This window comes from Ascaphus truei, chromosome 8 (assembly GCF_040206685.1).
Source record: "Ascaphus truei isolate aAscTru1 chromosome 8, aAscTru1.hap1, whole genome shotgun sequence".
Taxonomy (NCBI): Eukaryota; Metazoa; Chordata; class Amphibia; order Anura; family Ascaphidae; genus Ascaphus; species Ascaphus truei.
Window position 1 is genome coordinate 32,696,749 of NC_134490.1, and position 12,797 is coordinate 32,709,545.

Genomic DNA, 12,797 nt, shown 5'->3' on the forward strand with positions numbered 1-12,797 from the left:
ATTTTTTCTTTTGTACAAATAAATATTGATTAGGTTAATCCACACTTTATTTTGTAGTTTATGCGATTTCTCTCAAATACTTATTTGAATTCATTTTCACACTCAATATCTGTACACTTTTATTATTCATTCACTATGAGCGAGAGGAAAAAAAGGTGTGTGCACAGGTGTTGTGCATGCTAAAGGGTATTCCATGCGCTGCACAATATGTTGGCACTACACAAATAAACGATAATAATTTGTGCACCTGAGTCAGTGTGTTCTCTGGTGTATGAATGTTTACGAGTGTGTGAATGAATGTTTACGAGTGTGTGAATGAATGTTTACGAGTGTGTGAATGAATGTTTACGAGTGTGTGAATGAATGTTTACGAGTGTGTGAATGAATGTTTACGAGTGTGTGAATGAATGTTTACGAGTGTGTGAATGAATGTTTACGAGTGTGTGAATGAATGTTTACGAGTGTGTGAATGAATATCCAGCCCCATCCCCAGGCATCAGAGAATAATTCACAGGAGTCGTGCTCTCCAACAAGATTTATTTCATTTTCTATATCTGCGTCACTCAGCCATTTTTTATTTTATTTTTTTATAGAAAAACCGGCTATACGATTCTAAGTGTAATTTTTCCTGCTTTAAAAAAAACCTAGACATGAAATATTACTAATGAGGGCCGGTCACCTAACGATGCCAGCCCTCGCTAAGAGGCAGGGGTCTTAACCCTTTTAGTGCTAGAGGGGTTGGAACCGCACTGCAAAGCACTGAAGGGGTTAATGTTCTGCAGTAAGTACCCCTGTGTTGGAGTGAAGTTGGAAGCAGACTAGATTCTGGGGGTGATTTAGTGTCCCGTGTAATATTCTTCTAATAGTAAATACACACTTGCCCATCTACAGTGGTGGAATATTTCATTAGCAACACACTCCCCTCTCTAAACTTGGCAATGTATTCACCCCTGACATTAGTGGGATCTCCCTTTAATAACACACTCCCCCCTCTGACATTAGTGGTATCTCCCTCTAACACTCCCCCCACTGACATTAGTGGTATCTCCCTCTAACACTCCCCCCTGTGACATTAGTGGCACCTCCCATTAACAACACACTCACCCTTCTAACAGTGGTATCTTCCATTAACACACCAGACATTAATGATACTTTCCTTTAAAAACATACCTCTTTGCCTAGCAATATTCTTGGTATTTTTTTTATTAAAAAATATCACCCCTCTCACATTAATGAAATCTCCCATTAACACACACAGCATTCGTGTTACAGTAACTTCCTTAGCAACGTATCTATTTTGCCATTAATATTCTTGGTATCTCCCATTACCAACATCCTCACCACTCTCACACTAATAGTATATTCCATTACCCAAACAGTCGCTCCTGGGCATTCCCCATTCCCGAAATACATTCTCACATTTTTGGTATCTTCCATGAACTAAAATAATGGTCAATCCAAATTCCCTGGTCCTATTGGCATCTCCCCATTCACACACCAACAAGTCCCCCTATCCCAAACACTTGGTATCTACCTATCTTCTCTTTCCCACCCCCTCCCTCCCCCAACACTATATATTGTGTTCCACAGTTTTAAGTCAAAATGGCCCGAGATTAGACTGAACCATTGGAGAAGCCAAACATGTCCTGGGAAGACTACAGCCGTCCTAAGGGGGCATCACAGAGCCCTACACTGCCCTATGGGTGCAATAGGGTATCCCTGGGCTGGGTGGGTGCCAGGTCAAGGATGGGACCAGGTTCCAAATTATGCAGGTCGAGCTAGGCCAAGCTTTTAACCCCTTCACTGCCAGAGGGGCCAGCAACGCCTCCTGGCAGCATAGGGGTTAAATCATGGTGGGAGAATTAAAATCCCAAACTGGCATTGGGTCCAACTCCATATTAAACTTCAAGCTTAAACTTCATTCTAAAATCATGGCTTTATACTGTAGTAATTATAAAATGATTGTGGCTGGATACTGAGTGGGGTGTAGGGGGGGGGGGGGGAGATGCTTCTTATCGGCCATCTGCTTTGGGTGACGGCCCCTCCGGCAAATCAAGATCACGTGCCCGCTCCTCAGAGCGATCACGCGTCTGTTTTGACACAAAGTCTACAAATATGGCCGCCGGGAGTCCTGGACTACAAACATTGGTCGCCAATCACCAATACAGAGCTTTTCTATTGGCTGCCAGAGCGAGTATTAATGCTGCAGCCAGTTTGTGCCCAGATATTCTGCATTGTGCCAGAGTCACTGGAACGAGGGGTTTCCCAGATGTCGAGAGACTCCACCTGGTCAGGTTAGGAAAGCCCCACAGTGCATTGTTATTGGACACTAGGATACTTATGATTATGTTTCTTTTTCGTGGTGATGAACGAGGTTTTGAAGGTATCACGGACACCGCATACCTGCAGAGGCGCATGGAGACGGCTACGTAGCGGTTTTCCTCTTTTGGTGAACTTTCTCTGCCTCATGGGAATATGACGTGGAGCCCGTAAAAACTTGTGCTGAAGTTGGGGTGGAAATGTAACGACTGGGAAAGATTTGTCCGCTTTACAAAATGTGCCTCTTTTGCGACTTTTAAGAATCGCGTGGCCACGAAAATCAGGGATTTTTTGGTGGGAAAATAGAAAAAAATTATTTTTTTGTCAAACTTTAATATCATTGTAGGGGATTATGGGAGCAACATTGACTAAGCAGTCTTCTGTAATAAGACAATCTCCGGTGCTGGAAGACACCTTACAACCCAAGTTAAGTCAATAGGCTGTAAGGTGTCTCCAGGCCAGGAAAGTCTTATTGCAGAAGACTGCTTAGAAAAACATGGGCCTTTGAGTCCTACTGTGCGAGTGCTACTTTACGAACGTTCCCCAGTTCACAACGGTAAGATATATCTCTGCTGATAGGTCCCGTACAGGTCTGCAGGAAGACTGAGCCAGTTCAGGTTTTTAAATCCCCCGTACGCAAACTGGCAATTTCAGAGCCGGGCGCCAACATCAAGTGGCACCCACCCTGGCACTGCCAGTGCCCCTCTGCATAAAGGATAGCTACCCACTGGGCAATAACACTGGTTATCACACCACTCTGTCAACAAAAGATTAAAAAAATACAGAGAGTTCTGCTCTCAATCTAGGTATGTATATAGATATATCAATATAGATATATAAATATCAATATATATATATATATATATATATATATGTAAACACACACACGCACAAAGCCAGTTTAAGAACCTTATCTATTGCTGCGTTTTGATTCCTTGACCCCTTCCCCGATGCCAAAGGGGGATGTGCAAACCCCTCTTGCAGCGAAGGAATTAATCACGCTCCCACCCCCTGTGCATGTGAAATTCGCCGGCCCGCGGGATTCCGCCTGCGTAACTACACGCGTGTGCTTGTGCGTGTTTACACACACACACGTTTCTCGATAGAACTTCACTCCAGCATTTTCAAAAACCCGCAGGGGTCAAAATATACAAGGCTTTTAAGAAAAAAGCTAACACGATCAACCACACAGTGGCTAGTGGTAATTAGTTAGTGAGCTGGTTAAGTCTTCACGACACCGGCCCCGGTCTGCGTCTCTCTCTCGCCTCCTCGCTGTCAACCGCTGTCTGAGGAGGTGTGGGGGGCTGTGGAGGGGGAGGTACGGCGGCGAGGCGGCGTCCAGGAATTGTCCGAACTGTTGGAAAGGGGGAAGGGGCGGTGGGAACGCAGGAGGTAGAGCTCTCCTTGCTCCCGAATCAGAGCCTGAGCAATGAGCCCCGGGAGAGCCTGCAGGGAGGCGTTTAAGGAGTCAATCTTGGTCTCCAGAGTTATAATGCGCTTCTCCAGGTCATCGTTATGCTCCTGTAGCTCGGACACGAGGTCGTACATAACATTCTGCGTCTGGGGAGTGGCGAGGAGAGGGGTTAATAATCTTATACGCATATCTATTTTAGAATATACTGTAATAATAAGTACGTCATGTGCAAATAATTATTTTCATTATAACACGCATATCTAATAATGCTCAGGGAATTATTTTACTAACCAGAATACTTATAACGATAATAAATACAGCATTTTTAAAATAATTCTTTTGATTAAAACACTAGCAGATAATAATAATACGTAATATTCAAATAATTATGTTGCTTAGAACACTAATAATAACTAATAATATGTAATATTCAAATAATTATTTTGATTGGCACACCAACAACAAATAATGTTTAAACAGCTATTTTAATAACGTTGCTGCTAATATCTAATAATGATAACAAATACATGCTATACAAATAATTCAAATAATATGAGCAATAATAATAAATACTACTACCAACAAAATTATAAAATACTACTTACAGGGGATAAAAGGGCAGGTGGGTTTATAAATAAAGAAATACATACATATATACTGCTAATACTGATTCATTATATGAAGTTAAAATAATATGGGACACATGTACACTATTCGTCTCCCCGCCCATCTTTGGGGCCCTGACACAGACTCACTTTTGATAGATCCACCAGGGTGTTAGCCTGATCATTGAGCTTTCTCTGCTCCATCTTCACACTGCGTAACCTGCAGGGGACAGGGGACCGGACAATGAGGCTGACTTAGCAGAACCATTTCCCTGTGAGCCAATCACATGACACATGCAAAGCAACCGCCATCTTTCCTGCGCCCAGCCGGTAAATAACATTAACACCCCACCCCCAGCACCCACCACCCCCCCCAGCGCTGAACGCATTAACAGCTGCAAGGATGTCCAGCACGGGCAGAGTTAATAATCTGCCAGCTGTGTATATGCATTCAGTCATGCAAGGTTATTTGTTGGAAATGAACGAGCGCTGGTACGGAGCGAGGATCTTTTCTTGCAAGAGAGACCTGCAGAGCAATGCACCTTTTGTAACAGACAGCAGCCACTGAATGTACAGAAAGCATCCTTGCATGCGTCAATATGCATCTTCCTGTAAGGTGGGGCTTGTATGAGCCAGTTAAAGCCCACCTCATCCCTTCCCTGAAAATAAACATGCTGCGCTATATAGTGATGGGGAGTAAATCTGGACTTCTATTACCGTGAGATTGCTGCTAGAGAGGACTGTGACACATTGTGGTGGCAGCAAAAGGGTTAAGCAGGCTCGGACAGTCCTGGGTTTATATGTAATGTAGAGTGACCTTCTGACTGCAGATTATCAAGGACAGGCTCACACAGTCCTGGATTTATATGTAATGTAGTGACCTTCTGACTGCAGATTATCAAGGACAGGCTCACACAGTCCTGGATTTATATGTAATGTAGGATGGCCTCATCACTGCAGATTATCAGGGACAGGTTCACACAGTCCTGGGTTTATATATAATGTAGGATGGCCTCATCACTGGAGATTATCAGGGACAGGTTCACACAGTCCTGTGTTTATATGTAATGTAGAGTGACCTCCTGAATGCAGATTATTAGGGACAGGCTCACACAGTCCTGGGTTTATATATAATGTAGAATGGCCTCATCACTGGAGATTATCAGGGACAGGCTCACATAGTCCTGGGTTTATATGTAATGTAGGGTGAAATCCTGACTGCAGATTATCAGGGAGAGCTCGGACAATCAGGATTTTATAGCTACTCGGTATCACTTTATGAAGCAGCATGTTCATTATAAAGGGAGCATAGGGACAGGAAATTCTGCTTGGAAAATACAACAATGTTTAAGAGTGTTAAAAAAAAAACAAAAAAAAAAACCCCCCACAGATTTTCTCATTCATCAGTGAATGAAAAATCGTTTCCAAAACCGCAGCGGAGTCAGAGAGATGAGGGGAGAGATCTTAAGGTTGGTTAACATCCCCATGCAGGCAAGCACTCAGACCCAGGCACCTGGAGGATGAGGGGAGCTGTGGAACTTACTTCTGAGCTCTGGTAGGGGGGGATTTAGCAGAACAAAGACAAAACACAACAGTATTTTTTTTTGTTTGTTTGTTAACACAGGGGAACACAAAAGACACAATATAACACAAACAGAGATGTGCGAACCTGCCGAGATTCGCTTTGCCGCAGTCTTGATCAAATTTTCCAAAGACCCACCAAAATTTTGATCAAACCTTTGGCACCAAAAGTTTATAACGGCCTGAATTGTCCAAAAATCGCTATTTAATTTAAAAAAAAATTTTTTTTTTAAGTGGCAGCATTTTTTTTCACGTAAAAAATAAATTAATTAAAAAAATGACGTTGAATTTCTAATGCGCAATTAATCGCAAAGGACCGGACACGTGCTGCCCGCTGACTTTTTTTTTAGAGCGTTGAGCAAACTTGTCGCGAACTTTTGGATCGAAGTAAACTTCTCGCACATCTCTACACACAACTCGTATACGGTACTAGGGAGGGGTGGGGGGATACATTTTGCCTCACTACCGCAGCTGGGACCGACATTCCCAGTACTGCGCCATCTGCGCTCTGAGCCCCTGCCCAAATATTCAGAACATTTTCTTTTAAACGCCTTCATCTTACTATCTTATGCCTTCCGCTGCTGGGGGTGCTAGCAATGCTTGGCGCTACAATGGAAGCAAAGGGGTCCAAATTGATCAAGACATGCACATTTTGGGCCCGTTGTGCAAAGTGAAAACATTTCACGACTTCCTTAATTGGCAGGAACATTCGTTAAGCGTAATGGGATAATGAGGCTTCTCATCTTTAATTACTCCAATGCTACTGGACTGGAAGATCGTTCTCCTGCTGTTTTACCATCCTGCATGGTGGTTTAATCCCTGCATTATATTATTCCCTGTAGGTGCTTTCTATGAAGGACTGCATTATGAGAATAAAACAATGAGGTTCTATATGCAGTATAATGCATTAAAAGTCCTCTGATCCAGACCTCCTCCTCCTCTCTCCCTACACGTGTCTCTCTCATGATCCCGTTCTTTTATACTTTCTCTAGATCTTTTATCCTCTCCATCTCTCTACTCGGTTTGGTTATTCTGCATTTCACCTGCATTGCTGCTGCCATGGTAACCGCCAGCAACGTGAGCTAAACAAATTCAAGACGATAGTCCTAGAGGTGTGAGTGTGAAGGACACAGTGCTGAGCAATGAACGGTATCAGCTCAGCATCAGATTACCTATGAATCAAATAAATTCTGACTATATACACAGGCAGACTGAGAGTTATTCTGCATCTATACACAGGCAGACTGAGCGTTATTCTATATTTATACACAGGCAGACTGAGCGTTATTCTGTATCTATACACAGGCAGACTGAGCATTATTCTGCATCTATACACAGGCAGACTGAGCATTATTCTGCATCTATACACAGGCAGACTGAGCGTTATTCTGTATCTATACACAGGCAGACTGAGCGTTATTCTGTATCTATACACAGGCAGACTGAGCGTTATTCTGTATCTATACACAGGCAGACTGAGCGTTATTCTGTATCTATACACAGGCAGACTGAGCATTATTCTGCATCTATACACAGGCAGACTGAGCGTTATTCTGTATCTATACACAGGCAGACTGAGCGTTATTCTGTATCTATACACAGGCAGACTGAGCGTTATTCTGTATCTATACACAGGCAGACTGAGCGTTATTCTATATTTATACACAGGCAGACTGAGCGTTATTCTGTATCTATACACAGGCAGACTGAGCGTTATTCTGTATCTATACACAGGCAGACTGAGCGTTATTCTGTATCTATACACAGGCAGACTGAGCGTTATTCTGTATCTATACACAGGCAGACTGAGCGTTATTCTGTATCTATACACAGGCAGACTGAGCGTTATTCTGTATCTATACACAGGCAGACTGAGCGTTATTCTGTATCTATACACAGGCAGACTGAGCGTTATTCTGTATCTATACACAGGCAGACTGAGCGTTATTCTGTATCTATACACAGGCATATTGAGCGTTATTCTGTATCTATACACAGGCAGACTGAGCGTTATTCTGTATCTATACACAGGCAGACTGAGCGTTATTCTGTATCTATACACAGGCATATTGAGCGTTATTCTGTATATATACACAGGCAGACTGAGCGTTATTCTGTATCTATACACAGGCAGACTGAGCGTTATTCTGTATCTATACACAGGCAGACTGAGCGTTATTCTGTATCTATACACAGGCAGACTGAGCGTTATTCTGTATCTATACACAGGCAGACTGAGCATTATTCTGTATCTATACACAGGCAGACTGAGCGTTATTCTGTATCTATACACAGGCAGAAAGAGCGTTATTCTGTATCTATACACAGGCAGACTGAGCGTTATTCTGTATCTATACACAGGCAGGCTGAGCGTTATTCTGTATCTATACACAGGCAGACTGAGCGTTATTCTGTATCTATACACAGGCAGACTGAGCGTTATTCTGTATCTATACACAGGCAGGCTGAGCGTTATTCTGTATCTATACACAGGCAGACTGAGCGTTATTCTGTATCTATACACAGGCAGGCTGAGCGTTATTCTGTATCTATACACAGGCAGGCTGAGCGTTATTCTGCATCTATACACAGGCAGACTGAGCGTTATTCTGCATCTATACACAGGCAGACTGAGCGTTATTCTGTATCTATACACAGGCAGACTGAGCGTTATTCTGTATCTATACACAGGCAGACTGAGCGTTATTCTGCATCTATACACAGGCAGACTGAGCGTTATTCTGTATCTATACACAGGCAGACTGAGCGTTATTCTGCGTCTATACACAGGCAAACTGAGCGTTATTCTGCATCTATACACAGGCAGACTGAGCGTTATTCTGTATCTATACACAGGCAGACTGAGCGTTATTCTGTATCTATACACAGGCAGACTGAGCGTTATTCTGTATCTATACACAGGCAGACTGAGCGTTATTCTGTATCTATACACAGGCAGACTGAGCGTTATTCTGTATCTATACACAGGCAGACTGAGCGTTATTCTGTATCTATACACAGGCAGACTGAGCGTTATTCTGTATCTATACACAAGCAGACTGAGCGTTATTCTGTATCTATACACAGGCAGACTGAGCGTTATTCTGTATCTATACACAGGCAGACGCTCAAGTCCTACCTGTCCAACCGCTTCTTCAATGTTTCCTTCTCTGGTGTCTCCTCCTCTTCACTCCCTCATTCTGTTTGGGTCCCACCAGGATCTGTCCTTAGCCCACTGCTCTTCTCACTCTGCACCTCTTCTCTTGGTGAACTAATACAATCTTTTGGCTTTCAGTATCATCTCTATGCCGATGATACCCAAATTGACCTCTTCTTCCCTGGCCCCTCTCCCTCTCTCCTGTTCTGTGTCTTCAACTGTCTCTCTGTAATCTCCTCCTGGATGTCTCACTGCTACCTGAAGCTAAACATGTCCAAAACAGAATTAATATTCTTTCCCCTTTCCACTGCCACTGCTACACCAGCACTCTCCCTCACTGTCTCCTCAACAATCTCCTCAACACCTCAAGCCCGCTGTGTAGGGGTCATCTTTGACACTGATCTCTCTTTCATTCCTCACATTCACTCCCTCGTGAAGTCCTGCCGTCTCCAACTATGAAATATCTCCAACATACTCCCTTTTCTCACTCAGGATGCAACTAAAATCCTAATGCAGTTACTCACCGTGTTCCGCATCGATTACTGCAACCTTCCCTTACATGGCATTCCCCTTGTCCACTTCTCTCAACTCCAATCCATCCAAAATGCTGCTGGTGGAATTATCTACCTCACTCACTGCCCCACTTCGTATATCCCTACACTTGCTTCCCATATCCTGTAGAATTAAATTTAAAAACGTAGTAATGACTTACAAAAGGTCTCAATGACATCGCCACCCCTTACATATCAGCCCTGATCCCAAATACATACCTACATGCCCCCTACGTTCTACCATGCCTTTCCTCTCACCTTATTATCTTCTCTCACTACCGCCTGCAAAACTTCTCCTGTGCTGCCCCCTCTCTCTGGAATTCCCTCCCACGCACCATCAGACCCTGCCCCAGCTTTCAAATGTTTAAAAACTACCTGAAAACTCACATTTTCAATGAAGCCTACTCACCATACCTCTAACATCCAAGTCCCCTCCCCCTCCAACCCCATTGGAACTATCTGTGTGGCTTGACCAATCTCCACCCTATGTAACATCCCCCCACAAAAACAAAACGAAACAAAAAAACCTTAAAGGCCTCAGGTGTCAGACTGGGCCGCACTCTATGAAAGAAGTGTTGTGTGTGGCGCACAGCGGCAAGAAGCAGAACTCTAACCTGAGCCACCCCTTTATCCTACAATAATCTGCCACCTTATCTTCCTGTGTCAACATTGTCCCTCATTCCCTATAGACTGTAAGCGCTCCCGAGCAGCACCCTCATTACCTCTTTGTATCTGTTTGTGTGGATGTTTGTCCTCACCTGTATGTAACTCTTCATGTTTTTGTAATGTACATAACTCTTTACCCCACTGTACTGCGCTGTGGAATATGTTGGTGCTCCACACAAATACATAGGCAGACAGAGTGCTATTCTGCATCTATACACAGGCAGACGGAGTGTTATTCTGTATCTATACACAGGGAGACTGAGCATTATTCTGTATCTATACACAGGAAGACTGAGCGTTATTCTGTATCTATACACAGGCAGACTGAGCGTTATTCTGTATCTATACACAGGAAGACTGAGCGTTATTCTGTATCTATACACAGGCAGACTGAGCGTTATTCTGTATATATACACAGGCAGACTGAGCGTTATTCTGTATATATACACAGGCAGACTGAGCGTTATTCTGTATCTATACACAGGCAGACTGAGAGTTATTCTGTATCTATACACAGGCAGACTGAGCGTTATTCTGTATCTATACACAGGCAGACTGAGCGTTATTCTGTATATATACACAGGCAGACTGAGCGTTATTCTGTATATATACACAGGCAGACTGAGCGTTATTCTGTATCTATACACAGGCAGACTGAGAGTTATTCTGTATCTATACACAGGCAGACTGAGCTTTATTCTGTATCTATACACAGGCAGACTGAGCGTTATTCTGTATATATACACAGGCAGACTGAGCGTTATTCTGTATATATACACAGGCAGACTGAGCGTTATTCTGTATCTATACACAGGCAGACTGAGAGTTATTCTGTATCTATACACAGGCAGACTGAGCGTTATTCTGTATATATACACAGGCAGACTGAGCATTATTCTGTATCTATACACAGGCAGACTGAGCATTATTCTGTATCTATACACAGGCAGACTGAGCGTTATTCTGCATCTATACACAGGCAGACTGAGCGTTATTCTGTATATATACACAGGCAGACTGAGCGTTATTCTGTATCTATACACAGGCAGACTGAGCGTTATTCTGCGTCTATACACAGGCAAACTGAGCGTTATTCTGTATCTATACACAGGCAGACTGAGCGTTATTCTGCATCTATACACAGGCAGACTGAGCGTTATTCTGTATCTATACACAGGCAGACTGAGCGTTATTCTGTATATATACACAGGCAGACTGTGCGTTATTCTGTATCTATACACAGGCAGACTGAGCGTTATTCTGTATCTATACACAGGCAGACTGAGAGTTATTCTGTATCTATACACAGGCAGACTGAGCGTTATTCTGTATATATACACAGGCAGACTGTGCGTTATTCTGTATCTATACACAGGCAGACTGAGCGTTATTCTGTATCTATACACAGGCAGACTGAGAGTTATTCTGTATCTATACACAGGCAGACTGAGCGTTATTCTGTATATATACACAGGCAGACTGAGCGTTATTCTGTATCTATACACAGGCAGACTGAGCGTTATTCTGTATCTATAAACAGGCAGACTGAGCGTTATTCTGTATATATACACAGGTAGACTGAGAGTTATTCTGTATCTATACACAGGCAGACTGAGCGTTATTCTGTATCTATACACAGGCAGACTGAGCGTTATTCTGTATATATACACAGGCAGACTGAGCGTTATTCTGTATATATACACAGGCAGACTGAGCGTTATTCTGTATCTATACACAGGCAGACTGAGAGTTATTCTGTATCTATACACAGGCAGACTGAGCGTTATTCTGTATATATACACAGGCAGACTGAGCGTTATTCTGCATCTATACACAGGCAGACTGAGCGTTATTCTGTATATATACACAGGCAGACTGAGCGTTATTCTGTATCTATACACAGGCAGACTGAGCGTTATTCTGCGTCTATACACAGGCAAACTGAGCGTTATTCTGTTTCTATACACAGGCAGGCTGAGCGTTATTCTGCATCTATACACAGGCATATTGAGCGTTATTCTGTTTCTATACACAGGCAGACTGAGCGTTATTCTGCATCTATACACAGGCAGACTGAGCGTTATTCTGTATCTATACACAGGCAGACTGAGAGTTATTCTGTATCTATACACAGGCAGACTGAGCGTTATTCTGTATATATACACAGGCAGACTGAGCGTTATTCTGTATCTATACACAGGCAGACTGAGCATTATTCTGTATCTATACACAGGCAGACTGAGCGTTATTCTGCATCTATACACAGGCAGACTGAGCGTTATTCTGTATATATACACAGGCAGACTGAGCGTTATTCTGCATCTATACACAGGCAGACTGAGCGTTATTCTGCGTCTATACACAGGCAAACTGAGCGTTATTCTGTATCTATACACAGGCAGACTGAGCGTTATTCTGCATCTATACACAGGCAGACTGAGCGTTATTCTGTATCTATACACAGGCAGACTGAGCGTTATTCTGTATATATACACAGGCAGACT

At 43.1% G+C, this 12,797-nt stretch overlaps 1 protein-coding gene across 5 annotated transcripts in view; it reads right to left on the reverse strand.

The window, feature by feature from the left end:
• Positions 1-529: 529 nt before the first annotated feature.
• KCNN1 (potassium calcium-activated channel subfamily N member 1) overlaps positions 530-12,797 on the reverse strand; it is a 64,088-nt gene continuing 51,820 nt past the window's right edge. For all 5 annotated transcript variants that reach the window (XM_075611244.1, XM_075611245.1, XM_075611247.1 and 2 more), the window contains 2 exons: positions 4,489-4,558; positions 530-3,879 (listed from right to left, as the gene is read on the reverse strand). In XM_075611244.1, the coding sequence (XP_075467359.1) occupies positions 3,595-3,879; positions 4,489-4,558 (355 nt within the window). In that variant the 3' untranslated portion in view covers positions 530-3,594. The remainder of the gene's footprint in view (positions 3,880-4,488; positions 4,559-12,797) is intronic.